A 26,652-nucleotide genomic window follows, 5' to 3' on the forward strand; every position below is an offset into this window, starting at 1 on the left:
CATTAGGAAGAATTTATTCGCAGAAAGAGTGACTGGGCATTAGGACGGGCTGCCCGGGGAGGTCACTGTCCCTGGAGGTGCTGAAGGAAAGACCGGACGTGGCACTCGGTACCGCAGTCCGGTCGAACGCTTAAGTCATGGATCCATCCCGCGCTCCCGTGAGGCGGCGCGAGGGGGCGCGCGCGCGGCCCGCCCTGGGCGCGAGGCGGACGGGGAGCCAATCGAGAGAAGCGTCGCGCGGCCGCGGGTGCCGGCGGGACAAGATGGTGTCGGCGCGCGGGCTCCGCGTGGTGCGCTGCGGGGGCGGCGCCCTGAGCGGCGCCAGGGCCGTGTTCTCCGCCGACTCCAAGTGCGTGGGGCGGGGAGGGGACGGGAGCTCCCCACCCGGGGGGGGGTGCTCCCGAGCTCCGTGCCGAGCTCTGCCCGCCGGTGTCCCCGCGGCCTGCGGCCCCCGCGGGGCAGCCAGGCCCCTGTCCCCGCGGTAACGCCGTTTGCCCCCGCAGGTACCTGCTCTGCGCCTCCGGGGACTTCGTGAAGGTGTACAGCGTGACCACCGAGGAGACCCTGCGGCTCATGGGCGGCCACGCCGACCTGGTCACGGGCATCCAGCTCAACCCACACAACCACATGCAGGTTTGCGAGGGGAAGGTCTGGGTGGGGATGGGGATGGAGATGGAGGTGCCTCTGGCGCTCCTGTGCCTCCTCGGGGGCTGTCCCGGGGCTGGCTGGAGTTTGGGAACGAGCTGGGAGCGATTAGAGCATCGCTGAGCTAATGTTGCCCTGAAATCTGACAAGAACGGTAAATGTATGTGTTATCTACAAGTGAAAACGTGAAACGTCACGTGGATTGCACTGGTTGAATGCAATGACAGCAAAAGGGAAACGTCAGCAAAATTTCCGGTTCTTTGATGATTGAGGGGTAAAAAAAGCATGTGAGAAGATCAACAACACTTACTGTGGTTGGTGTTTGCCCCTCTCTATCTGCTGGTACAGATGCAGATTTGACTAAATCCCTTTAACTTGCTTAGTGGCTCTCCCTGTCCCCAGCCTGCCTTCCCTGCTCATGCTCTGGCTCTCAGTTTACTTGAGCTTTTTTGGTGTCTGTATGTAAACAGCAATTATTTACCAAGAGGGACTGATCTGCGTATTAGCTGTGAAAAGTCTGATCCAAATGTTAATAGATGTTCACATAATGGGCGTCTGTGTACTCACACTTTGTGGCAATGTACATTTTAAACTAGAATGTTGTGGTTCCGTTGCACATTCACTGAAGTTAGCACAGAACTGGTCTGTGTCCTGTGTTTTTGATGATCCAGTTACCTGGAATCACAGTTCCAATGATCAGTCTTCCAATTTTTAAGTTGTGATTTTATGTAAAAGCTGACTTCGAAATATTGCTTTGGCTTATATATTTATTATTTTTTTTCCTCAGCTTTATTCTTCCTCTCTTGATGGCAGCATTAAGCTTTGGGACTTCATGGATGGGATTCCCATTAAAGTATGTTGAGTTATTCCTGTTGAGCACATGTCAAAATTATTCTTGACCCACTGATTGTAGAATACTGCTATTACTACAAATGGGCACAAATCAGTCTGAGATTAAAGTTGTTCTGCCATTAACACAGCCTGAAAACCGCCTATGGCAGTAATAGAATGTGGCAGTTGATGTGTGATGATGATGCAGATTCTTTTGTGGGATGTACTGACATACTGACTTTGCTCCTTGCTGCAGTTTGGAGCCCAGTGTAGCTCTTGGGGAACATGCTGCAGTTTGGGATATGCTGATTGGAATTGATGTAATGGGTTGAAATTGTGGGCTGCTAACTGTCCTCTTGATCCTGTTTTCTGCTAAATAGAGGCACTTCCCTATAGGTGGGCCTTCTGCTTTGTATTAGGGGTAAGGTGTCTTCAGATTTTCCAGTAAATCTGATGTCTCCTATTTTACTAGTACTGTTTTAACATCTGTGTTAGTCCTTGAGAGAATAAAGGTGTTTGTATTTGTCTCAGAATCCAGAATTTTAGTCAATACATGAAGGGGTCTTTAAAGCACAGACACCTTCCTTATTCTAAAAACTTAGCATTATTCACTGTTTAAAAGCATACAATAATTGTTGACCTCCTCTTTTTTTTCTTCAGACTTTCACTGTAGGATGCAAACTTCTGGCACTGTACACGCTTGCCAGTGCTGAGGACTCCGTGTTTGTTGTAATTCCAAAGAAGGGTGAACGAGGTACAGTACAATTAGCACCATCCCTGTCACCTCAGTCATTCTCTGTCTGTGCTGCTGTCACATCAGTGAATGGTATGCTGCAGGAATGTGCTTTAATATGCTAATTGTGAAAATATTTCTTAAATCCTGTGGCAGATGTCTGCATCTCATAATTTTTTTCTGTTTTCATTCTATGACATATATTTGTCTAAAGAGTGCTTATCTTCACTTGTGAAGCATATACTGCATGGATGTGATCTCGTAGATGCAGTAAATCTTAAGCAGTGCTTACGAAGGTACAGGGTATACTACTTAAGCTGAACATGAGTACTTGAGATTGCCCTTCCACTTTTAGCAGTGTTAACATAAATAGACTTGTCCTATTTAACAGCATGCCTAGATATTTTTTAATAGGATTTTGTGTGAAATAAATATGGTTTAGCCTTACTCTGCACCATAATATACTGCTACTTCAGAGCAAGAGCAAATATTGTGCAACTTTGCTTGGTTTCTGCTTACAGTGGCAGTGATACTCACCGTCTAGTCCTCGTTCTTCAGTACTACTGTTTGAAACAAAGAGACTTTTTTCTTTGGTCAGATACATTCCAGCTGGTCTCTGTGAAGCTGACAAAAGGAGCAGGCCAAGACCTGGAAGCCAAGGAGCTGTCAGTGGTTCTGGATGGTGTGGGGGCATCAGCGAAGCAGATTGCGTTTGGAAGAGAAGTATATTCACCTTTGAGGCTTTTTCTTCTGTGGGGTGTTGGTTGGTTGGGTTTTTTTGTCTCAAACTCTATGCTGTTTATGCCTTCATAAAACCAAGCATAAAACCAAAAGTAAATGAATCTGTGCAAGGCCTGGGCTTTATTTTATGCTACTACTATTTTATATACTAATAGAAAAAAGAAACATCAACACTTATCACAGGAAAGTCTTTACTTACTGTCAGCTTATATGTTGTCTCCGGTGTTAAGTACTTTGTAGTGAAATGTGGGTCTTTTTTTTTTTCCCTTTCATATGTAAAAACATAATCTGTATATCCCACATTGTTTTACTCTTAACAGGGTGAATATGTGGCATCAGTGAAAGAGGTTAATCTCCAAGTTTATTTCTTTAAACGGAAACTGTTGAACAGGTAAGAATGTGAATAAAAATGTCAAGTATTGATTCAGTCCAATATATAATAAGTGTTTATTCACCAGTGATATGTGCACACATGATTTCGTGTTTGTCAACAGCCATTTGGTTTTATGCTGGAGGGAATGTGGTCACTATATAAGAAGCTTCCCACAGAAGCAGACAGTGAGCACTGCAGTGGCAATGGTACCTTACCTTTGCAGCTCAGGGATGTATTTTTTTCAGGAAAATACTTAGGCTGATGCTGAACTGAAACAAGTGACATAGTTTGGGCAGGATCAGGGCATGGGAAGGAAAGGGGAGTAGAGGAGAGAAAGAAGCAAAAAAATTTTCAGCTTGATTGAAGGCAAAGAATAACGAAATAAAGAGAAAAATAAGCCTGTCACTATTTTGTTGAGAGTATATATAACTAACATATAACTAGCATATAACTAACCATAACAACTTGGAGATGTTTAATTTTGCTAATCAGAAGTATTTTTTATGTGCTCTGACTGATCCTTTTGAAGGTTTTCGAGAAAACCAACCCAACTCATATAATTAAAGGTACTTCCTTAACTCTTGAAGGTTTTCTTTGCGTGCAGTGAAGACAAAAGGTGGAGACAATCAGTTCAGCTGCGTGGCGTGCCACCCAACAGAGGATTGCATTGCAACTGGCCATGCTGATGGAAAGATTCGCCTCTGGTATGTGCATTTTGGTTCAACTGTACCCCATGAACTGCTCTGACCAAAGGAATTAAGTGAAACCTGAGCAAAGCAGTCTGATTTGTCCTTAGTGCTGCCATTTTCAGAAGTCATAATGAACAAAGAATGAGCAATGTACCTGCAGTGTTGACATTGCAGGGGACAGCTTCAGTGTATTGTCAAATGGAAAAATATGCTTGTTAAGCTGTGCTCCACGAATCTAAACTTATGTGGAAAAAGTAATGTGGGAACAGCAGAAATAACACTTGATGGGCAAGTAGAGTCCTAGGGAGAGCACACCAGTGGAACTACTTGATTAAAACCAACACACTGGCCAAGTTTCTTCCAGGGGTGAGTTGCTCAGTACATCTAAAATGTGAGGTATAGATGACCAGGAGGGTGCTCAAAAACCGCTAATGTGGTTCTTTCCCTCTGCATCACCTGAGCACTCAAGAAACTGTAGTCTAGAAGTTAGATGAGAGAATGATATACTTGATTCAATTCAATATTTCATTTCCTTTGTTCTGTTTTTGATTCTGTGAGTAAAAAACTGTTCTGTTCCTCCCCACATAGGAGGAATTTCCACCACAAGAAAGAATACACATATTCCGCACTGCACTGGCATCATGATATTGTCATGGATCTGGCTTTTTCTATGGAGGGTGAGTAAAAGAAAAGTAAAAATCAAGACAAAACAAAACAACCAAAAAAACCCCACCAAAAGCAAACCTCCATCAAAAAAACAAAAAACCCCTTTCAAAGTCAAAGAGTTGCATCAGGGAGGAAAGAATCAATACAAGTTCGAGTTTGCCCACTTATAACAAGTTAATTTTTAGAATTTTAAATATGTCCAGGAAGGATCTAAATAAAAATGGAAGCAGTTTTTACTTTTTTTGATGTAATTTTGATTGGCATTCATAATGTCAAATATCTACCTCTGTGGTAAAATTTAGAATCTAACCCCTCTTCTCCCCCACCTCCACTCTCATTCCCTCTCCCTTTCATCAATAATACTGATTAGTTCTTGTCAGTCTTATTTGCATCCAAATAAAACAAGCTAGTCTGGTCTGAACTCAAACCTAGTGTCAGAAATACTTCACTTTTATCTGAATTGTGTGATCTGAACTACTCTCAAGGTATTTCTTAGTGCAAAGTACTTTTCAATGAAGGAGAACAATTCATCTGTATTCTAACACAAATACTCAGCTGATTCAGGAAGTAATGGGATCTACCACTCTCAAAGCATTGTTTCAGTTTTACTGTAGGCACAAATTCTTCTTGCTTAATCCAAGTTTCTCTAGCAGTTTAACATGGGATAATAAGAAACACATCTCTGTGTGTGGCCCAGGCTCGTGACAGTTTAAAAAGTTTTGAGACACTTATGTTCGTCTGTCATTGTAAAGATATACACTACTGAATTTTTGTTTTTAAGCAAAACCAGTAACTGCATTTTTTATTGCTGGAAAAGGAACCAGGTTGCTGAGTGGTGGAGTTGAATCAGTTTTAGTCCAGTGGCACAATGAATCATCGTGTCAGAAGGATTTCCTGCCTCGTTTGGGGTCTCCCATTGAGTACATCTCCATGTCATCTGACGGCGCGCTCTGCTGCACCTTGCACACAGACAACAGTAAGCCAAAGCAAACTTGAGCATCACTTAATGCAAAATGGAATGCAAATCTGTATGAGCTTTATTTTGTTGATTTCAGATTAATTAAACAGATACTGCATGAAATGTCAGTGCTGATCTGAAAGGACAGATGCTTGAAGCGATTTTTTTCTCCTGCATCAGTTCTGTGAATTTTCCTGGTGACTGCTGTAACTTGGCCTTCCACCCTGATGTAGGGGTGTCATAAATTGGGAAAAGATACATTTGCAGGACAGTTGGTTGTGGTCCCTTTCCCACTGTGAGATGTGGTTACATTGCAAAAGCCTTTTGCAAGACCTGGTTTGGTTTCTCTTTCAGGAATTACAATAATCAACAGCAACCTAAGGTTTTCCAGAAGTATTCAAGGGCTAATCAAAAGTAAGTTCAATAAAACTTACCTTCCCTTTAGAGGATGGAATGTGTCACTTACCATCTTTGGTCATTTGTCACCTGATTTTTGTTTCCAGGTAGGGATGTCAAGACTGGCCTAGTGGTTGATCCTAGAACCAAAGCTCTGGTCATGAATGGAGAGCCTGGCCACTTGCAGTTCTATTGCCTCCAAAGTGACCAACAGCTCTTCAGTGTAAGTTGAATGAGCTTGTACCAAAACTTTTAAGTTCTTTAGTCAAGTAACTTGTGCATCAGAATTTATTTGAAGACTTAATGTGGCAAAAAGGAAAAAAACCCAGCAGCTGTATGGCAAGGCTGGATTCCAGGCTGAGATGTTCTTGCCTTTATTGCAAACCTTTTACTTGTTAAGCATAGCTAAATGTTGATAGTTGAAAAAATACTTCAAAACAGTGTGTGCTACTCCTGTTGAATGTCCAATTTCTAGGTAAAATCCCTCTAAATTATTTTTTCTTCTTCTTTCCTACACATAGGATCACTGTGGAATGCACATGCCCTAATGATGCTTTCCCCAAATGTTGGTTGTGTTGTTTTGGTTTTTTTTTTTTAATGTCACAGCCCAGTCAGGTCTAATTAGTGCTTTCAGAACATCCTTTCTCCATGGCTTTATGGATGGTATCTCTTACAGCTGCACTTGAATTTTGAAGTTCAATGTTGGCCTTGTTTTGCAGTTGGACATTGTGCAGCGCCAGTACATCCACGAGGCAGGTCTGAAGCAATCTGACCTGGTGAAGGTCGCATTCAGCGCCCAGGGAACCTGGTTGGCCACAGTAGAAGAGAGAGAAGAAGTGACAGACCCCGAGTTAGAGCTGAAGCTGTGGTTCTATGAGGAAGAAACACAAAGGTAACAATAATAGAGCTGGCTTTTTAGGTGTCGGTCACACAAATACCTGCACAGACCTGGTCTTGCAAAGGCAGACTTCTTCCAGATCAACTAATAAAATTCTGGGGCAGACTGTCAGAAGTTTACCGTGCACACTAGAAGCATCTGCAACAGCACACAGAGTTGCAGTAACTGCAGATTGGATATAATTGCTCTGAATCTGTTTTACTTAGAGTAATCAGACAGGCCGTTGTAACCATGGGACTTAAATTCGCGTATTTCCTTGGTATTAAAAATCATAGACATGACAGAATAGTTCTATACCTTGTTCAGTTTTCCCACTTCTGTCTAATCCATCATTCTTTGGTTAGCCCTTGTAGAGTACAGAGGATCAGGAATTTATTGTTGATTTTTTTCTTTAGCTAACATATGCATCTGCTTAATACACTTACACTAATTTTCTTATTTAAACAACTATATTTTGACTATAAATTGTTATTTTCCTAAAGAAGAAACAAAGCAAAAGAAAACTGCTACACAGATCAACTATGGGACTGGTTTTCTAACTACTGGAAAGACTGCCCAGAGTTCAGGCTGAATATTTGAGACATGCTTGCCTAGTGATAGGTGCTGAGCTACAATCTCTCTTGCTATATGGAAGTGATTAGGGAAATCTGATCTGTAAATGTGATACCATCTAGCTGTCTTAGACAGAACTTTTATCCCTCGTCTGCCTGCCCATTCCAGAATCAACTTAAAACTGAAGTGTTCCCCAAGTTCCAAATGAAATACAATGACAAGCTTCTGTTTTCTTTTCCTGTAGCTTTAAGCTGAATACTAGGATAAATACACCCCATGACAACCACATCACAGACATGTGCTTCCGTGACATGGGTGAACTGGAAGATGACTCTCTGATACTGGTAACAACTGGCAGAGACTGTGTGTTTAAAGTCTGGGTGATGGTAGAAGACACTGATCCAGAAGGCAAGTATGGTCAAAACATAACATACTCTTACTTGCCACCTTGTAACGTGGAATCCTGAGAACATCCTGAGTTGGAAGGGGTCTAGAAGGATCACTGAAGTCATGTTATAGAAATTCTGGCCCTGCCTTCATCTGCTCTGTCCTGTGCATTGATCTGGTTCTGCTGCTGCATGAAGTATTGTGTTCTCATGAGCAGCCTGTGATGGAGTTCTGTCACAGTTTTGCAGTCTTATAGATTGATATGGAGGTTCCTGAAGTTGCAAAGACCTTGCTGAGCCTTCTGCAGAAGGGAATGGCAGCCTGTGTTGATTGATTAAAGGATTGTTTGTGGTAACAATTTTTCCATGCTGGGAAAATGGATTTTTGTCATTCTTCTGGATAGACTTTTTTTTGAGACTTCTGCTCGAGGGAGCAGGATGCAGGAATGTGTTAAAATAATAGCACTTTGCCATTCTGCAGCTCTACCACTTCAGAGTTCATTTTCTGAACATCCTTCCTTCCCATTAGGTAGTTGAACATCTTAGAATGGGTATTTAGCATCCACTTCCAAGGTACTTTAAATAAGCAAATTTCACCTCTTGATGGTGATGTTCACTTGTTGCAAACAGAACATCTCTGGATGTGTATTGCCCTGTACGCCTTTGGATGTAAAATACAAAAGATTTCCACTTAGTAATTTCCTTTTACTTGAATGTTATTGTGGTGCCAGCCACACTTAAATGAGCTGGAACTTCCCTGCCACTTGGGTGTCTTGTCTTTTCATGTTCCCAGAGAGCTGTAATAGTGGTCATGCTGAACTGCTTACAGTTTAGTAACCTGTTTGTCTTTTCATGGGCAGGTGAGAACATGTTCACAAGTACTTTTGAATCACTGAGGTTTCCATTTGGAAACCTTCCTTTGCCAAATTGACTTTCTCTCTCCAAGCTCTTTGCTCAACTGTGGCTGCTGATGAGAAGAAGGACAAAAGCTTGTGTTCATTTAATAGCAACTCCCTCAATGATATCTGAAAGTGTTTGGGTTTGCTTTTTTTTCTGTAAATTATTCTGATCCTAAATTATATTCAACTTAACAAGCAGCTACTTTGATCTTCGAGTATGGTGTGGGTTGGAGATGAAACCTAATGGGGTTTGTTTCCTTCCACAAAGTAGTTTTGTATCTACTGACTGGCCTCACCAGGGTTCTTTTGTGTGTTTGGCCTCATCAGGGTGTTTTTGTGTGTTTGTTTTTTAATGACTACAGAGTTCTGTTCCATGGCATATGTAAAAACACAAATTAGTGCTGACTTCTGTGGTGTATTTGCCCAGGGGGGACAAGGTAGGAATGCTCAGGGAGAAAGGCTCAACATGCTGCAGCTTCTGTGCAGCAAAAATTGGTAAACTAATGAGCTCATACATTGAGTACATGCTGGGATGTTTTCATTGCAGTAAATCTCTCACTGTGCCTCTAGATGGTGCCATGCAGTTTGAAGTAGTGAATAGTTTCTGGCTCTTTTTTACAGGCAGGTCTTTTAATCATCAACTTGTAGCCATTATATAAAGGATAGCTTAGCATAGGGTGAACTTCTTTTCCTTTCTTTCCTCATCCTACTCATATGTTTCAAAAGCATGCTGTGTGAATTATTTTATACTGGGAAATGTATGTTAATGTGGTAAGTACATCACTTTGCTTCGGTTTATTTTATGGCAGTTTTCAGCAGTGGGAAAGGTATCCCAAAGGAATGCACTGGCACCAACACAAGGAAGCATGCTGATGGGTCACCTGGTGGTCCTCAAATCTTCTGTAATGAACCATGAGCTTTGTTGTACTCAAATACAACCTACGTTCAAATTTCAAGTTCATGTTCTTGCCAGAGTTTTAAAAGAACAAGTATGTTTGAGAACAATAAATGCTGAATCTACTTGAGTACCTTTTTTATCTGACATCTGCCTATTCAAGAGCATAGTTAACAGAGTTGGCAGAGTAAGCATGGATATTGTACCATGTCAGGCTCGGGTTCACTGCTCAAATGCAAAACTGAGGGCAAAGGAAAACCCTACCAGATGTTTCTCGTAATAGAACAGGACAGATTCTCTGCTCTTCCAAAACATAAACCTTCTGAAACAAAACTGCCTTGCTCTTGAGCCTATTTTGCAACAGTAATACTTGAATTCCTTCTTCATGTACAGGCTTGAATTAACTGGCTTGTTCATTCAATGCAGCACAGCAAAGTGTGAGCTGGAGCTGTGACTTTGTAGGCAGCTACCACAACTACCAAGCTACTAACTGCTGCTTCTCAGAAGATGGTTCTCTGCTTGCTGTTAGCTTTGAAGAAACTGTCACTGTTTGGGATTCTGTCACTTGGGATCTTAAGTGTACATTCTGCCATCCACCTGGAAATATAAGGTATGTTTTTCATCTGCTCTTTTATGTCTCGCTTGAACTCTCAGAAGAGAAAGAATCAATTCATAGTAGTCCAAGACTTTATATATATTCATAAAAACATTGAATTTAACAGTCTTAAGTTCATATATAGAAAAGACTCTAAAATGGCTTTTAGGTGGTTGGTAACTTCCTGTTAAAAATAAGATCAAGCTTTTCAGTTTCTTCACCTTACTTGCTTATGCCTCCTGTACCTCCCATGCTTAAATATGTGTCACACAGTATGTGTTGATAGCCCTTCTCTTTTCCCCCATTAGTCTAGGGATGAATCAAAGTACTGAAAAAGTATAAATGCAAGAAGAAGTTTGTTCTTTATTTGTGTACGCTCACATACAAATAGAAATTATATCAATAAACCATGATATTATCTCTATTATGAAATATATATCTTGATCCTCTCTAACCTCTGTTGGGAAATCCATGTTTGCCTGGCAGACTATCCCAGCATGCTCCATTGTGTGCCCTCATGATAAAACACACCAATATTGCGTGGTCACGATGTTTTAAAGACTGACACAAAGAGTCATAGAAGGATACAGAGATTTCTCACTTCCATGTTTTTGTGTGTGTGTTTGTAAGCTTTTCTTTTGTGCTATGAAGTCTGTTTTGTTGATACTTGTGCTCTGAGATTAGAAGGGGAGAAACATGATTCCAGAAGTGGTGTGCAGGAAAACTGTGAGAGGCATGTGAGCTTGGTCTGGTGGCAAGCTTTTCCCAGGCTAGCTGCTCCTCTTATAGCCTTTACTCTGTGTTATAGTAAAAGGAAATAAATTACTCTAGGAATATATTAAATTACTGTGTTAAATGCATAATTTCAAAGGGCTATGCTTCAGTATACAAATTCTGTCCCTTACTAGCTTTTTTTTGAAAACGTTTTATCATTGGAAACCAAAAGGCTGTTCTGGTATTCTCAAACAAGAGACTGAGAAATTAAAATAAGTGGAAACAAATCACATGCTTTTTTCAGTTGGAGCAGCTTATAATAACAGCTTTTTTTTGACTACTCCTCTCTTTCTAGTTCTTAGAGCAATACTTGTGGTTCTTCAAATATGGAAGTTACTTTCCAGTCTCAATGTGAACGCTTACTATTACGTATGGGTTTTTAATTTACTTAAAGCTTAAAATCCCTCCTTTAAATCATAATGCTGTAGAAACATGTAATCCCATTAGATTTATGCATACTTTTGAATCTCCCAGACCTATCTGATGGTTTCATGTGAAGTTTCGTGCCACTTAGAGGTGAAAGCAAAAAGCAGGCTTGATTTAGATATCAGAACTAAATCTTAGCTGAATGTTTTTTGTGAATAGTGAATCATTGCTAGATAGAGAACCAAAGATGAACTCTGAAGGTCACTAACTTGTTTTGACTTTTTACTTCTGTAGGAACATCTGCTTTGGGAGACTAACATGTTCCAAGTACCTTATTGGTGCCACTGATTATGGCTTTCTGTGTTGCTGGAACCTGCTCACTTGTGCATGTAAGATCAGCTTGAATGTGTGCTAGAGTAACTTAATACTTCAAATTATTATGAAACCTTAAAATAATTCTAGTTTGATTCCATACTGACACATACCTTGTGGAAATATGGTGATTTTCCTATTCAGTTAGGATAGTATCCTGTCCAGTGTGCATATGCTTTGTGTGCATGTGTAGAGCAAATTCTAAGTTAGATGTTGATAACCCAGTAATAGGTAGTACTTCTTACTTTTGTGTAGAAGCTGGTGGTATTTGTGTATTTTCATTCACAAGTGAAGCTGCATGCCTCTTCCACTGGTTAGGGCCCTGGGTGTTGTTTCTGTTTGACCTTTTGTTTGGCAGAGTGCTGAGGTAGAACTGAATGGCTCCTTTTCACTTCTGCCTCCTACTTTGCTTGCTTTCCAGTGGAGTGGAGTGCCCACCTCAACATCGTAGTTCTGCAACCTGATCCCCTTTCGGAACATATTGCTGCGGTCTCGTGGCTCTCCAAAGAGTCCAGCTGTGAGTACAAAGGCTTCTTTGACAAGTAATAGTCAGCAGAATTTAAACTGGGGAAGCACAGTTTATGGAAGAGGTTTTCTTAGAATTCAGGCTGTGAAAGCTGTAAGATGGACTTGAGTCTGTGCTTGCACCTCTGGATACTGAGCCACGTCTGGCAGCAGCCATCAAGTAAAGCATGTTGGCTCCTCATCTTTTCTTCCAGCAGTTAGATTCTGGTACAGGATATAGCTCAGGATTAATCAGGTTTTCTGAGTGAGGGTCTGAAACGTTCTTGACCCTCTGTTATAAATGCAAAACTGTTGCTGAAATATCCAGCTATGTTTTAGAGCTCTGACTATAAATTCAGATAACTCTTCCTAAAGCTACTGTCCTGCGTTAATTTCTAAGTATGTTGTCTGGATTGGAGTACTGTGAAAGGTATACTGTGTATGCTTAAGGTTATCCAATTCTGTTCCTGCAAACTAGTGCTTAGTAAGGCAATGCTGTCCTGCCCTCACTGGCTGTGGCTGTAGGACTTTGACAGGTGGCCAGGAAGGTCAGAATTTCATGATTTAAAGAGAAGACATTCTTGGTTTTTCAGTGTTTGTGTTTAAACCAAATGAGCCACGGCCAATCTATATCCAGAGAAACCTTTGTAAAGAAAAGATCCTCCTTGCTGCCTTTGTTCCAAGAGATGAACCTGAAACAACTGGCTCAGAAAAATACCTTTGGCTGAGAAGATCCCAACTATTTTTTCTTACAGATACACAAGTAAGAAATTGTGATTAGCAGGTGGTTCCTGGGGAAAAAGTATTTTAAGTGTGGATTGATACAAATTCAGAGTTGTGCTGTTAAGAGTTTCTTTTTGTGATTTCAAGTCAGCATAAACCATGCTTTGTTCTTTATTAAAAGCTTTCAACTGCCAAAACAGCCTAAGCTCAAAATTATTTACTGATTTTCTGCTTCCAGTAGTTTATGCTGCCTCACTGAGAAACTAGATAAATTGGGAACATTGCTTATGCTGTTTAACTTAACCACCTAGAAGCTGTATATATTATTGCTGATTATACAAATGTTCCATGTGATACTTAGTTTTCCTTGTAGTTTCTGGATGGGTGTGGGGGTTTTGTTTGTTTGTTTGTTTCCCCAAAAAGTCTATGGAACCTCTAGGTCCATTCTTGCTTTCTTTCAGTTTCTTTACAAAATAAAGAGGAAGAGATGTGTTTCGTCTCTTCCACTTGACTGATAGAAACTTTTGGTCCAGTTGGAAGCTTCTGTAGGCAGGGTGTGGAAATGTGGGAAACAGTTTCACCTGTGATAACTGTGCTGCATCCTTCTGTATTTTAGGAGCTAATGACACTTAGCACAAAGCCTTTGGGAGAACAGCTTACACCATCGAGCAAACAGGTACCTATTGTGGAAGTTCTGACAGAGCTGGACAGACCAGTTCAAAATTCTGATGGGGTTCATTTTGTTGTACTTGCATTCCCTTCTATCATGAAAATGCACAGCAGATCCTTAGCTGGAGTCACAGGCATTTAGGTGTGGGAGGAGTGATCTGTATTTGCTTATTTTTTGACAGAATTGCTGTTTGTAAAAATCTTTTTAAAAAGTATCAGTAAGCCACTCCCTCCTTTTTCCATTTCCCCCGAACAACAAAAAGAAAAAGACATATTTCTAAAAGATTCAGGTTACACAAATGAAGCAAAATGTTTGAATGAGCTCTTTCCTTATCTTGGTTTCTGTAACACCTGGAACCTTGAGTGTGGCCTCAACTGTGCTTCCTGATGAGGATGAACAATTGTCAGTCAATTGTGACTTATCAGTGAGAAGGAATTCCAGAACTGCATTCCAGTATGTACTTCTGTGGAGAAGTAGTCTGGGAAACTTGAGGTTTTTCTGAATTCATATTGAAGGAGTGTGTCACACTCACTGAACAGACTAAAACAGCAGCACTTGATTGATTTGGTTGGTTACCTAAAATAGATTGAAATGGAAACTAGTATCTTTCTGATACAAAATCCAGTGGTGATGTGGGCATAAGCAATGAGTTTCTTTGGAGGGTGGGGGAATAATTTGGTGCTTGGATTACAGTATATTGATCTAGGAAGGTGCCAAAAGGCATGGTGCCATGTTTTGCTTCCTGTTAAATAATTGAACGTCTCTGCAGGTGATGCTGGGGTATAAACAATCTTTTGGTCACAAGTGGAATCTGAAACTCATACTTAGTTTTTCTGGCACATGCACCAACTTGCATATTTGGAAATTAATGGGTCTGTCAGCCAACTAAAATCTGGTGTTCTGGAGAGTTTTGCAACCCTCTGAGTGGGATTCTCTCCAGCTGCCTGACAGAGAATGAGTACAAAGAGCCACACAGCTCAGTTAATTTTGAGCGTAAAGTTTTGTCACCTGGGTTGGTTCTGAATTTAGGTAACTTTAAAAATGAGATGGAACTTAGATTTGTGACACTAAAATTCTACTTGAAACTTCTACATTTTTCAAGCTGGCAGTAGAAGAAAGTCTCCCCGTGACCCCATTCAGTTTGCTGTTGGGAAAGCACAGACGTCAGCAATCACAAGAGGATATAGACCTTGGAAAACTAGTTGTTCATAATAAGCATGAACAAGCTTCACCTGCTGTCAAAGAGGTAGGAGTAATTACATTAAGTGTACAAACAAAATCATGACAAACAAAACCTTACATAAAGGTTCTGTTTTATCTTTCCAGCTTTTGCACACTCCAGCACACGTTTTGCCATCTGCTTCTTTCCTCTGCCCTGTATTTATTAATTCATTGCTCATCTCCAAAGAGAACAAAAGGTAAGAGAAGTTCAAGAACTCTCCTGTTTTAAATTATGTACATCCTTGTTTTAAGTGTAAAAGCAGTTTTCCAACACTCTTCAACTATTCACTAAATTAGTAGAACACTTTAATGTGGCAAGTGTTTTTAAAACAATGCAGTTTTGGGGAGGAAGGTGGTCTGGCTGTTTAGTGTATATTGGGTCTTTTGGTGCTGTTATTTTTGCTGGGTTTTGGCACAACATGCTCATATGCAAAATGTTGCCTTTGGTACTCAAATGTTCTTTATGAATTTAACTTTATTCATGTGTTATATTTGGAGGAAAAAATACTTTGTATAAGTTTACTTAAAACAGAGGACAGCTATTTGAAAAATGGCTTGAAATTGAGATGGTAAAAGAAGTATAGTAGTTTTTAAGTAGCCTGACATGAAAAAAAAAAAGAGATAAATTCTAATATTTACTTAATTATTTGCATGATAACTTACCTCTCTCCTGTAAGTAAGGAGAGTATAGTACAGTACTACAGTATGTTAAAGTACCCATAAATTGTTTCCAATCATCTTCCAGTACTGAAGAAGTTGCTGATGAAGTAGAAATGGAAAGTGAAAAAACAGAAGATGATTCAGATGAGGAAAGAGATGTTACAGAAATGGAACAAGAAGATACAAGCCATATGGAATTATTAGGAGAGATGACATGTAAACTGTCTAAATCCCAGGAAAAAGAGCTACGAAAAATAAGAAAAATGGACTACAGTTGGATATCAGCCTTCTAAACAGACATGTAATGTTTTTTATACTGCAAGCTGAACCTTTGTGGATTCAATATTCTTAAAAAAAAATCTTTCAGGCCCTTGGGCCATAAGTTTTAGCAGCCTCTCTTTCCAAAGGAAAGCAAAAAGGGGGGCAGGGGATTAAAGTTTTGAAAAGCTGATTCTGCTCCTATTTTATTGCTGATTCTCTGTGACCTTAGAAAACGTTTAACCTGGTCTTGGGGCTTTTTTTTTTTTCCCCTTGCAAGTATATTTAAAAGGCTAATAGCAAAACTGAGTTCATTATCTTGTGATCAGTGAGCAAAGTGACAGCTCAGCTGCTGAAAACCTCCCCCACTGAGGCCAGGCTAATGCTGCCAAAGCAACAGCAGCAAACACCTTCAGTCAGTGAGACAGCTTAGTTCAAGGTCTGGCAGGGGAAATCAGGGGTCTGTGTGCAGGTAACAAGTCTCCTCACCAGAAGTTCCTCTCCAGGCATTGAGACAGATGACAAGTGGTTTTATATGCCTGATTTGAGAATACAGATATTAATGTCTGCTGGTGTATGGAGATTCTCAGGCAGGGGGTACTTCTGTGTAGCAGAGCATAATGAAGCCTTTCCAAATATCAAGACCACTGCACCATGTAGAAGGAGATGTAACCTCTCACCTTGACAGCCAGCTTAGGAGGCCTCTCATGCATCAGCTCGAGTTCCTGAATATCACTTAACTATACATGTCAGAGTGTAGAGTTAGTTTGAAGTAGTAAATTTGAAGGCCTACAAATTGAATAGTCTCCTGTGGTGTTGCAGTGTGAAGGCAAGCAGATGGAAATGGCACAGGTCACTAAAAGCTCCCAGAAAGCAATATTTTGCTAAAACTACTCAGATCAAAAAGGTTGGAAATGGGAGCAGATCCTTCAACTCTTGTCAGCAAAACCCATGTTCTCCCCACTTTACGTCTCCCTTTAAACTGAAAACCTTTCCTCCCTCTCCTTTCTTAACACCATATATTGGAAAATGATTAGCAACAATGCTTTTTACTTTTTTTGGGGGGGACATATCCTACAATAGGCAAAATCTGTCACTTCTGTCATGAATAGAAAACACTGATACTCATCCTTAAGCATCAAGGAAAGCACTTCAGAAGGGTTTTGCTGGAAGGTTTAACTTCCCACATTTTAACATGAATGCAAATGTTTGCTTCCAGTGAGCAGTGCTGACAAGTCAACCATCATCCAGCTCAGTGTAAAGCAGGCCAGAGATGAATGTTGTAGCATTACCTAGAATGTGTTACCACAGTGACTTCAGCTCTGTATTTAGCAGTGAGGTACTTTGTATGTTTGGGCTGCCCTGGTGAGGGTGTGGGATCAGTCTTAACCCTTGAGAAAAATGAAACACTGCCTCAGAGACAGGTGCACTAAAAAAACTTGTCAGAAATAAGTCTACCAATAGGTCAGTGCTGGCTGAATCAATGCCAAAAATTAGTTTAAAACTCATTATTATAGAAAAGGACTCTTTTATTCTCTAAATTTACAGTCATGGATGTCAAAACATGAATGTGGGGAATATAAACAGACTTCCAAAGACATTAGTTGGAACGTGTGCCATGCAACCTGAACTGCCCAATGATAGTGCATTGTACACTCTTTATATTTCCTTCTAGCTAGACATTAACATGAAAAATAATTAATTGCTGCAATTTCAGGCTAAACCAGCTTGGGTTAACTTCGTCACTTGGAAGCAAAGGGCTTCTGCAGCTTCTCATACAATAAAGTTAGGTACCATAGCTCTTTAGACTATTTATTTATTATGGCTGTGAGGCACATTTTCTTCAACCATAGATTACTTACATAGGACTAATATTACTGGGAATTTTAAGGGAAGTTTTTAACATTTAGTCATTTTGCTTTCTTATGCCTTGGTACAACAGAAAAATAACATTTTAAAACCTATAAAAGTTTTTCAAAATTAGTTTGCTTGTAAGTTCATGTGCTTTTATTTCTGTCTCAAACTTACAGGGAGAGGAAAAGGAAAACAAACTAACCCTGTCACAACTACAGCCAGTTTTCTGCTTTTTTTCCCTTTTTATAACAGCTGTTTAGATAACCTTCTGGTATATGTAGCTGAAGCAAAAAAAAAAATCACAGCTGCCCAAATATTATGCAATTCTTATTTCCATCCCTTTATCTGCAGATCTGAAACTGATACAGCCTTTTCAGAACCTTGGACCCAATGGATTTTTCCCTAAATGAACAGTTTCAGCAGAATAAATAGGGAAAACGTGTTAAGACCATAACTGACAAATGACAGGTTTCGAAAGCTCAGAGATGTTAAGAAGTAGAAAGTAAAGGTAAAAAAAAACATTAGTAAACATTTCCCCCCCTCAAAACATGCACTACTCTAGGAAAGGCACACTGAAAGGTTTTTGTCTTTTTTCTTAAATAACATCAGACTTCAGCTCTGTGAGAAACAAGTGTGAGTTGAGCAGGGATCTCTAAGTGTGTTGTTTCAAGAGCACTGGCTGCATCAAAGCCTGGCATGGTGTTACTGTGTCAGCAACACTTGGGGTGGCTTTAGAGGTAAGGAGGAAGTCTCAGTATCTGTTCATGTGGGGTTTTTAAACTTCACATATTGTTGTGAAAGTCAAGTGCTTTCCTGGAAGCTAACCTGGTATTAACAAGAGAGAATTTAGATGCAATTCAGCATCTGAAGGCACAATTTAGTTTTGTGTCCAGGCAGTAGCACGTTGTGTTATTTCATCAAGATAGAGCTTTTAGACGTAACCTTTTGTCTTTACTCACTTTGTTTAACTTTGCACAGTAGATTGAAGGTACAGGGATAACAAAGAGAGTCCTCACTTTGTAGTTTTGTGTGTATGTTTTTTCTACTCAAGCAGGAAATACATTTCTGGTTACAGCTTTACTACATTTAGTAGGCAGATTCTGACCAACCATTTTGAAAATGGCTTTTGAATGATACTGCAATTACAATGAAGAATTCAGTAGGAGGGCTGCTATTCATCCACCTGTGCCTGCTTGGGAATGCTTTATGTTTAAAATAATTCTCTGCTGTTCCTCAATATTTAATTATTTTTAAATCACATGTTTCTCAGTGGCCATGAAAGGTCTCCATATTTACTGTGGCATCCTAAATCAACTCTGAATTTGATTTTTTGGCTTCTGCTTTCTAATTAATAACTTTGTTATTAATCAGAAAAAAATGACACAAAAGACAATAGAGAAGGAGATTGAACTTATTCTCTTGATTCCAGTTACATGATAAATACAACAGGTAATAAAATACCTCTGCACACGTAGAGGTCAGTGTTCAATACCTATGGGTGCCTCTTGCATCACTGAGGACTGCAGTTTTCACAGAAGCAGTCACAGCTTTATTTAGGCTGAGGGACAGACCATGCAAGGGTGGCAGGTGCCTAGAAGGGGACTTGTTTACTTCCCAAATTTTCCACGTGGACAAGTGGGTCAGATAAACATGAAAGCCTGAAACTTCAGCAGCTATGAAAAGCATTATAAAAAATATAGGCAAAGCCTTATGGATTATGTCATGGCAATGGGCTTTGAGTGAGATGCTGCTTCCCTGTGACACTGCTCAGGTGCTGCTCTAAATGCAGAAGAGGTGACCAGTAATTAAAACCCATTCGTTGCAGTCAAGCTTAGTTCCACAGAGACCAAAAATCACTGCTGTGCATTGGTATTTTGTGGCCCCCAAACTGGTTATTAGTTAACAGCAGCTCCAAAACACACCCTGTCCTTCGTGGGCAGACTTGGCAGCAAAGCTACTTTAAACACTGGTGTTGATAAACAACAGTTACTACATTTTTTCGAGTTGTTCAAGAACGGTGTGTTTGGGGGGGGGACTGTAAATTGAACGGGGTGTGTGTGTGTGTGTGAAACTGTAAATTGTGCAGCGTGTTTTGGGATCACTCGGATCTTTGTATTTCAGCCTAACAATCATTTGGCTGTCTAGCCTTGGGGAGGCTCTTTTAGATGTCTCAATCTGCCAAATCCCAGTCTGTGCTGAGCTTCCTAAAGCATGTGCTAACAGCCAGAATTAGAATCAGCAGAGAATAGGGCAGAGGAAAACAACAACAACTTCAAATATAACCCTGAGAGACTTCAACAGATCTTCTAGTCCACCCTCCTGCCCCAAAGCAGAGTAACTGAGTTCTATTTATTTTTGGCAGATATTTGTCTGATTTTGAAAACTCCTGATAAAAGCCATTCTTTGGTCTATGTAATCTGTTCAATGCTTACCTATTCTACAGACACAGTTTTTCTTAATCAAAGTCATCTTTCTTTCCTGCAAAATTCCTATTCCATTCTTTGATAACAATCTTTAGGAAAAAAAATGAAAGCATGCTACTCTATTGTAGCATGCTTTTGCTTTTCTCTGGGCCCTTAGCAGCATCAGAATTATCCTCCAGCCCTTCTTTGGGCTAATTGCTTACAGGTCAAGTATTGTTCTGAATAATTTATAATTTCAAGGGCAGAACTTGTCAGGGTCATTTGATACATTTCTGGATAGTCCTAAAGCCTGTTCTTCCTCTGTTCTGGCTTGTAATTCTTGCTTATTAGCTTAAGTATCCAAGTCTTTTTGGGGTTGGCAGGAGCGAAGGCAGCAGTTTATACCTCAGCTAACACCCTGGTGTTGGCAGCTAACACCTCTTCTGATGCAGAACCTCTGCAGGCACCATTTTCTATGGATGCCTCAGTTCAGACTGAACAGTGCAGGCATTAGTGGTGGCCTCTGCACAGCATTTTTTGGCGAGTTAAGTAGTGGATTGCAATGATGTAAACTGGAATTTAGCCAGGGCAGCAGGGTCACTCGCCTCTAAGGTTGCAAAAGACATTTAAATAATACTCTGAACAGCTCTGCATTTTAACTACTGCACTAAGAGCATGTAAACAGGAGAACTTGTCACAACAGAGTATCTTCACAAGATGAAATCATTATCAGATGGCAGAAATGAATGAAATTGGTGTTCCTGTAAAGCTAACTCAGGATGAAATCCCTACTCTTCAGAAATCACTGACAAAGCACCCTTTGACTTTACAGTCCAGAGTCACAAAGTCACATAGCCAACAACAAGGTAAAGTACTAAACCCTAAAATACTGCTGTAAGCAGCGTTCTGAGTGTAGTTTGTGTAATTTGAAAGTGAATGTAGCCCAAGGTATTTATAAAGAACTTCCTGCTAATATGATTTGTAATACATGGAATGAAGGCCTTTAGGGAAATTCCATAGTGTGGCTGTAAGGAAAGTTACCACCCAGCTCTAGAACCTGCATATCAGCACTTCCTGAGGTTGTGGGTTCTTTCCTCAAACGCTTTGAACACATAAGTGGCCACCATGGAAAGAAGCATTCCCACCTTCCAGCTAACATCTGCTGCCCACTTCTGCATCTCCTGTGCCAACACAAGCTGTTATTGCCTTTGTGGGGAACGGGCTGGGGGAAAAAATCTGCTTACAACAAAACCCAATAATACATGAATAAATAGTTTAAGATGTTCACAGAACCACATTTCCACTGAGAACAGGGAAGGATTTTCTTCAAGATGTTTTTGTGTGCTCAGGAGATGAGGTTTTAATGTTATACATCCAACCCCCCACTCTTGTCACAGAGTCTGTCCCTTGTGTCAGGGGAGCTGCAACCACACCTAGAGCATTCCCAAGAGGTGTTTGTTTGATGTGATACCCAAGACAGCACTTGCACCCTCTTCCTCCTCTTCCAAACTAATAGGTAAATAAACAAATTTCAAATGAAGCAGTGGCCAGCAGTTCAAAGAAAATACTTTTAGACTGATACTAGCATGGCACTGAACTTGCTGAGGGGGGGATATACTCTTAGCTTCTAAAATGAAATGTTAAAGAATTATGAGGTTTTTAACATGTAATGAAGTATCACTATTGGAGCCATGACCTTTGTCCTCTGCTGACCTTTGCAGATGCAGCTAAGTAGCTAAGAATTAGGCTTATCATTCAAGAACAGACTCTGCAGCCATTAACTTGTCTAATTTCTTCATGGGAGCAAGAACAAAGAAATAGGTAGAAGGTGCCCAGAGAAGCAAGACATTTTTGCCAATTTTTCCAAATGGCTTTCTTATACTGCTAACTCCTTTATTTTAAAATAGCATAGAATTTAAATTATATCAGCCATAAAGCTGGTTATCAGTTTCTGGTTTTGATGCCTTAAATTATGTTTGTTTGCAATGCTACTTAGTCTATTATATTTTTAGATTTGAGACTGTGAACAAAGCTTCAAATGCCTTGGCTATTTGATTTCCTCTAATGACAAAAGGAATTTTCATTTCTTCCTCAAACCAGTAAAACAAGCCAACAAACAGACAAACTCTACATTATCTGAGATGTCATCTCTTTCATTTTTAGTCACTGACTTTACAAATAGTAAAGAAAAAGTGACCTGGCACTCTTGTAAAGTTTGCTACTCAAAGGCAATATATAATTTTCACCAAAGTCAGACACTTCTGCAATGAAAGCTTTTGTCCAGGCTAAGTTTCCTCTGTGCTTTGAGCTTCCCTGAGCCCTGCTCCTCTCCTAACTTCAGTCCTAGCTCTTCTAAGGAAGAAATACAGGGAAAGCAGGGGGATCTTTCACAGTCTTCCTTTTCCACTTTGAAAATTAAGCTTGATGTAGCAAGAAGTTCACAGCTTTCATTAAAATTATGTAAAGATGAGTTTTCAGTATGAAAGACAACTAAAACAATTGAAGACCTGCCTCAGAAGACGGATCAGAGTGGGTTTGTCACCTTGGGCTGTGTGTCCTGAGACCCACCAGGAGCACACACGCTGTTGCCATCACGGCTGCAAAGACAATGAAGTGCAAGTCCCAAAGTGCTTCACTTTAAGCCTCCTTGTTTTTCATGGGAGCTGCAGATTGCTCCATTTCCCACATCCCTTCAAGCTCACAGAAGAAAAAGTACCAAAAATATAAACAGTAAAAAGCAGTGCATGTGCTCTTAGTACAAAGAGACTATTCAAACCCTGAAATATCCCATACATGAAAAGAGCTCTTTTTTGGTTGGCATAGTGCAAACGAAAGCTGGATTTCTGAGAACTATCACATAGGCTAGGAAAGGAACATTTTCATAGTGCTTGCTCCCTCAGTCCATACAGTATGTTATTTCTGGACTGCATATTCTGTGAGTAGGCTCAGGACACAGTGACAGTTTATCTTTCCTTTTCTATGAAATCCACTAGCTGATCTCAAGGATTAAATGGAAAGAAAAACTCACATCACTTGCAAAATAGAAACCCACTTCTAAATCAACTGCTTTAGAGGAAGCCAGAAAACCACCCTGAATACCCATCAGTGCAAATCACCTGGAAGCCCATATGTAACAGCTTTCCTATTAACCCCCAAAGAATGTTCCAAAAACATTTCAATAATGCAATGTAAGTAGAACTACTTACAAAACAAGTAAATTCGGGCTGGTGTATACAAATAGTGGATGTTTCCTGTTGCTCTTCGTAGCTCAGTAATAAATCAAGTCACTTACACAGTTCAGGCAAAACAATTCAGTAGACCCCACAGAAATGCTGCAAAGGTAGATAGATAGATTAGATAGATAGATATAGATAGATATAGATAGATATAGATAGATATAGATAGATATAGATAGATATAGATAGATATAGATAGATATAGATAGATATAGATAGATATAGATAGATATAGATAGATATAGATAGATATAGATAGATATAGATAGATATAGATAGATATAGATAGATATAGATAGATATAGATAGATATAGATAGATATAGATAGATATAGATAGATATAGATAGAACACAGCCATGCTTGAGACCTCAACTTAGACACAGGTAACAGTTCAAACGCAGATGTGTTAAAAAGCTTCCTATTTACAGTTTTAAAGAAAAAATATTCAGAAGTTCTCATGTAGTTTTTCAGACTAAATACAACCGTGGGATGTATAATATGAAAATCTTACATCCAGAGAAATAAATTTTAAGCATGCTTAGCTTTTTGTTACTCAAATTTCTCAAAAGAATGACTCCACAGACACTCACAGGCACCTGCTCAGGTTGCAAGAGTAGCGTCAGCAAGCAAAGGAACAGCAAAGGGGGACAGACTTAAAAAAAAAGAAAAACATTCCTTAAAGCTTTAGGAAGAAGAAAAACAAAAAGCTGTATGCACAGCACAGCGTTGGCTAGTTTTCCCATAATTTTGTGGCTTTGGGTTTCGCTTGATCTCCAATGGCTGCTTTTCATCTACCTGGAGCGTTCGCATCTCTTTTCCGTGTGAATTCCCCGGTGCCAAGCCACAGGTTCCTCTTCAGAGGGATGTTCATGGCGACTCTCTCCTCTTACCAACTGCTCATCTCAATTAACTTCCTGCAGTGGGAACTCCCAATCCAACAGGGCCAAAACTGACCAAAGGGTTCAAAAGTTATTTGGAAGGGGGGGGGGGGGGGTGAGGGAGACGCACATAGACAAATCGCAGGAAGTTTCATTTTTCTCACGGAAACCAACCTAGAAATCAATTCTCTCCTTTTGTGTAACTCCCTCCTAGGCAATCATGCCAAGTGGGAGCAGCAGCTGCCCTGCCTTTCCCTTGTACTCGTGCACTGGGCCACTGGCAGTACCAGGGATGGAAAGGGATCCAGGTGAGCGTGCACAAACAAAAAGGGACAAGAGCCTCACAGTAAGACCCCACTGACCTGAGGACTTTAAAACATCCTCAACAAAAAGAAATCTAACAAATTCAGCCTAGGTCATAGCCTCTAAATAAGAATCAGAGAAAGCAGAAAGGAGGCTTCTTGCAGACACATCAGTTGCATTTGAAAGGTTACCAACATTTCACAATCGTTTTCTTACAGTAACTCAGATTAGTATAAAGATGCTCAACCAGAGACCGTCCAAAAACTTCACAAGTGGAACACGGCAGATCACACAATAAAAAACAACACTACATAACAGATTAAGTTTGACTCTGGGCAACAATTACTCTGGCTTTGCTTTGTTGTTTGTTTTTTTTTTTTAAGAAAAATTTCTGTTGGTGTAAGGCTCTAAAATAATAATATGACAATTGAAATAAGAGATCATAACAGATGAAAGTACCCAGACAGCAGATGCTAAAGAGAACTCTTACAGAGGAAATTTATAAGACTTCAGTAAATCTGCAGCAAATCTCAGTTCTAGAGTCCTCCAACTGATAATCCCAGCAATAAAAATTAAAGTAAACAAGGATCTTCTAAAAAAAAAAAAAAAGAATTAAAGATTTACAGAGAAGTAAAGGGTCTCCAAAGGAAGATATGGATAGCACCTGGAAACTGTTGGGTTCTGGTTTAATTTCCACACATAAGCAGGCTCTGGACATCACGTCTCTCTGTGATTCTCATACCGAAGGTGCAGCTTGCACTGGCAAAGCCCTGGCAGGAATAGTGACCTTCTCTTGTTTTCCAAGCACGAACACTTTTCCCATGCACAAGTACTTGCTGATCAAACAAAATGTAAGAGACATGGAGAGTTCACAGCTACTTGGTACTTGATATCCATCTTGAAATGTGGAACAAGCCACTGCTCTGCTTAATGTGCTAAAGATGTATTACAAGAAAACACACCCCAGCTGTACAAGTAGGCTGCTTTCATTAAGGAATCTAAACCATGTGGTTGTTTTTGACATGTTTTTTAAAAGAGATTCAAGAGTTACTAAGAAACCACATCTAGACTAATGCAAATGTGGCTCTGATCTAAATTAAGTTTAAAATGTGAACAGCTTGACAGAACTCAGAAAACTAAAACTTTTAATGAGTCATTTGTTATAACTCTTTTCTCCACAGGAAAAAAAAAATCTGTCCACTTAACAATGGGGATTAGGTCAATTTTCCTAACATTTTACTGAAATAATCACTTTAATTGTCATTTTCTTTTAAGTTTCATAATAACTGTAGGCTCAGATCTATAGAATTTAGTAAGAATGAAATCAGTAGGGTTCCATGGAAATGATCTCGGAATCTTTAGGTGTTGTTATTTCTCAAGAAATTAGAAGAATAAGGAACTCCCGAGCAAACATTCAATTTAAAATGATAAATTGAAAAGTCTACCTTTTTATTAGATCTAGTCAACATTAATTATTTCTTAAGTAGCATCTGAGCAGTACAAAGCAGCTTTTTTTTTATCCTGTGTTCATTTTCCAAATTCAATTCAACTATTCATTAATGAGATCACACTGCAAAGAAAGAAATGTGAACCAACCCACTGTGCAAATTTGCTAATCCTGTATTTACTACTTGCTCACACTAATAAAAGGGTTAAGTTTTCATGTTCATAAAGAAAAAGTTAGAGTAAAGGAAGCAAATATCTGCTTAAAGGAAGAAAAACTAGAATATTAGAAATCTTTGGAAAAATGAACAACTGGGAAATGCAAAAGTGTCCTGTATGAAGGTGTTAGTGAGAGACATTCGAAAGAAGTGGGTATTTCTGGGGCTATTTTCTGCAAAGCAATAGTGAAATAGGGATAAAATGTGCATATTGCAGATCAGAGAGGTCCAAGTTTTTGGAGGGAGGAAGGTTACCATTGCTTCTTTTGACTAAGTGAACCCTGTCTTGTACTTCAGGGGAGTGGTTGTTTAAATACAGCCCAAATGTGCCCCAGGGTGAAAAGGGGGTTCCTATGTGGTCACTGGCATAAGCTGAGATGAGAGTCAAAAGCAAGTTTGTTGGGTTTTTATACTTGGGGCCTGTAAGGCCAAATATATATTCCAGATATGGTACAAAGGGGACAGACACTACAAACATATTTGTCTATTTTGCTCTCACACTGATGAAGAC

At 39.9% G+C, this 26,652-nt stretch overlaps 1 protein-coding gene and 1 long non-coding RNA gene across 3 annotated transcripts; one reads left to right on the plus strand and one right to left on the minus strand.

The window, feature by feature from the left end:
* The first annotated feature begins 122 nt into the window (after positions 1–122).
* Positions 123–15,998, plus strand: WDR75 (WD repeat domain 75). 2 transcript variants are annotated; one of them, XM_064660439.1, is made up of 21 exons: positions 123–349; positions 504–633; positions 1,433–1,498; positions 2,137–2,230; positions 2,808–2,932; positions 3,271–3,341; positions 3,911–4,027; positions 4,601–4,689; positions 5,496–5,654; positions 5,991–6,050; positions 6,140–6,255; positions 6,752–6,924; positions 7,727–7,890; positions 10,089–10,272; positions 11,692–11,786; positions 12,191–12,286; positions 12,867–13,036; positions 13,613–13,672; positions 14,769–14,912; positions 14,993–15,084; positions 15,633–15,998. In XM_064660439.1, the coding sequence occupies exons 1-21, from the start codon at positions 138–140 to the stop codon at positions 15,838–15,840; spliced, it is 2,625 nt and encodes an 874-aa protein (XP_064516509.1). In that variant the 5' UTR covers positions 123–137; the 3' UTR covers positions 15,841–15,998. The 2 variants fall into 2 exon arrangements, 1 of the variants encoding a protein (XP_064516509.1); XR_010431846.1 differs by lacking the exons at positions 11,692–11,786; positions 13,613–13,672; positions 14,769–14,912; positions 14,993–15,084; positions 15,633–15,998 and having other exon boundaries at positions 12,867–13,005.
* On the minus strand, positions 5,497–24,603 carry LOC135416984 (uncharacterized). The gene is made up of 4 exons (XR_010431853.1): positions 24,095–24,603; positions 23,268–23,393; positions 6,971–7,068; positions 5,497–6,837 (listed from the first exon to the last, which is right to left on the minus strand). It is a non-coding gene; the product is annotated as an uncharacterized LOC135416984 (long non-coding RNA).
* Between the last annotated feature and the right edge of the window lie 2,049 nt (positions 24,604–26,652).

The sequence above is a fragment of the Pseudopipra pipra genome, chromosome 7 (assembly GCF_036250125.1).
Source record: "Pseudopipra pipra isolate bDixPip1 chromosome 7, bDixPip1.hap1, whole genome shotgun sequence".
Taxonomy (NCBI): domain Eukaryota; kingdom Metazoa; phylum Chordata; class Aves; order Passeriformes; family Pipridae; genus Pseudopipra; species Pseudopipra pipra.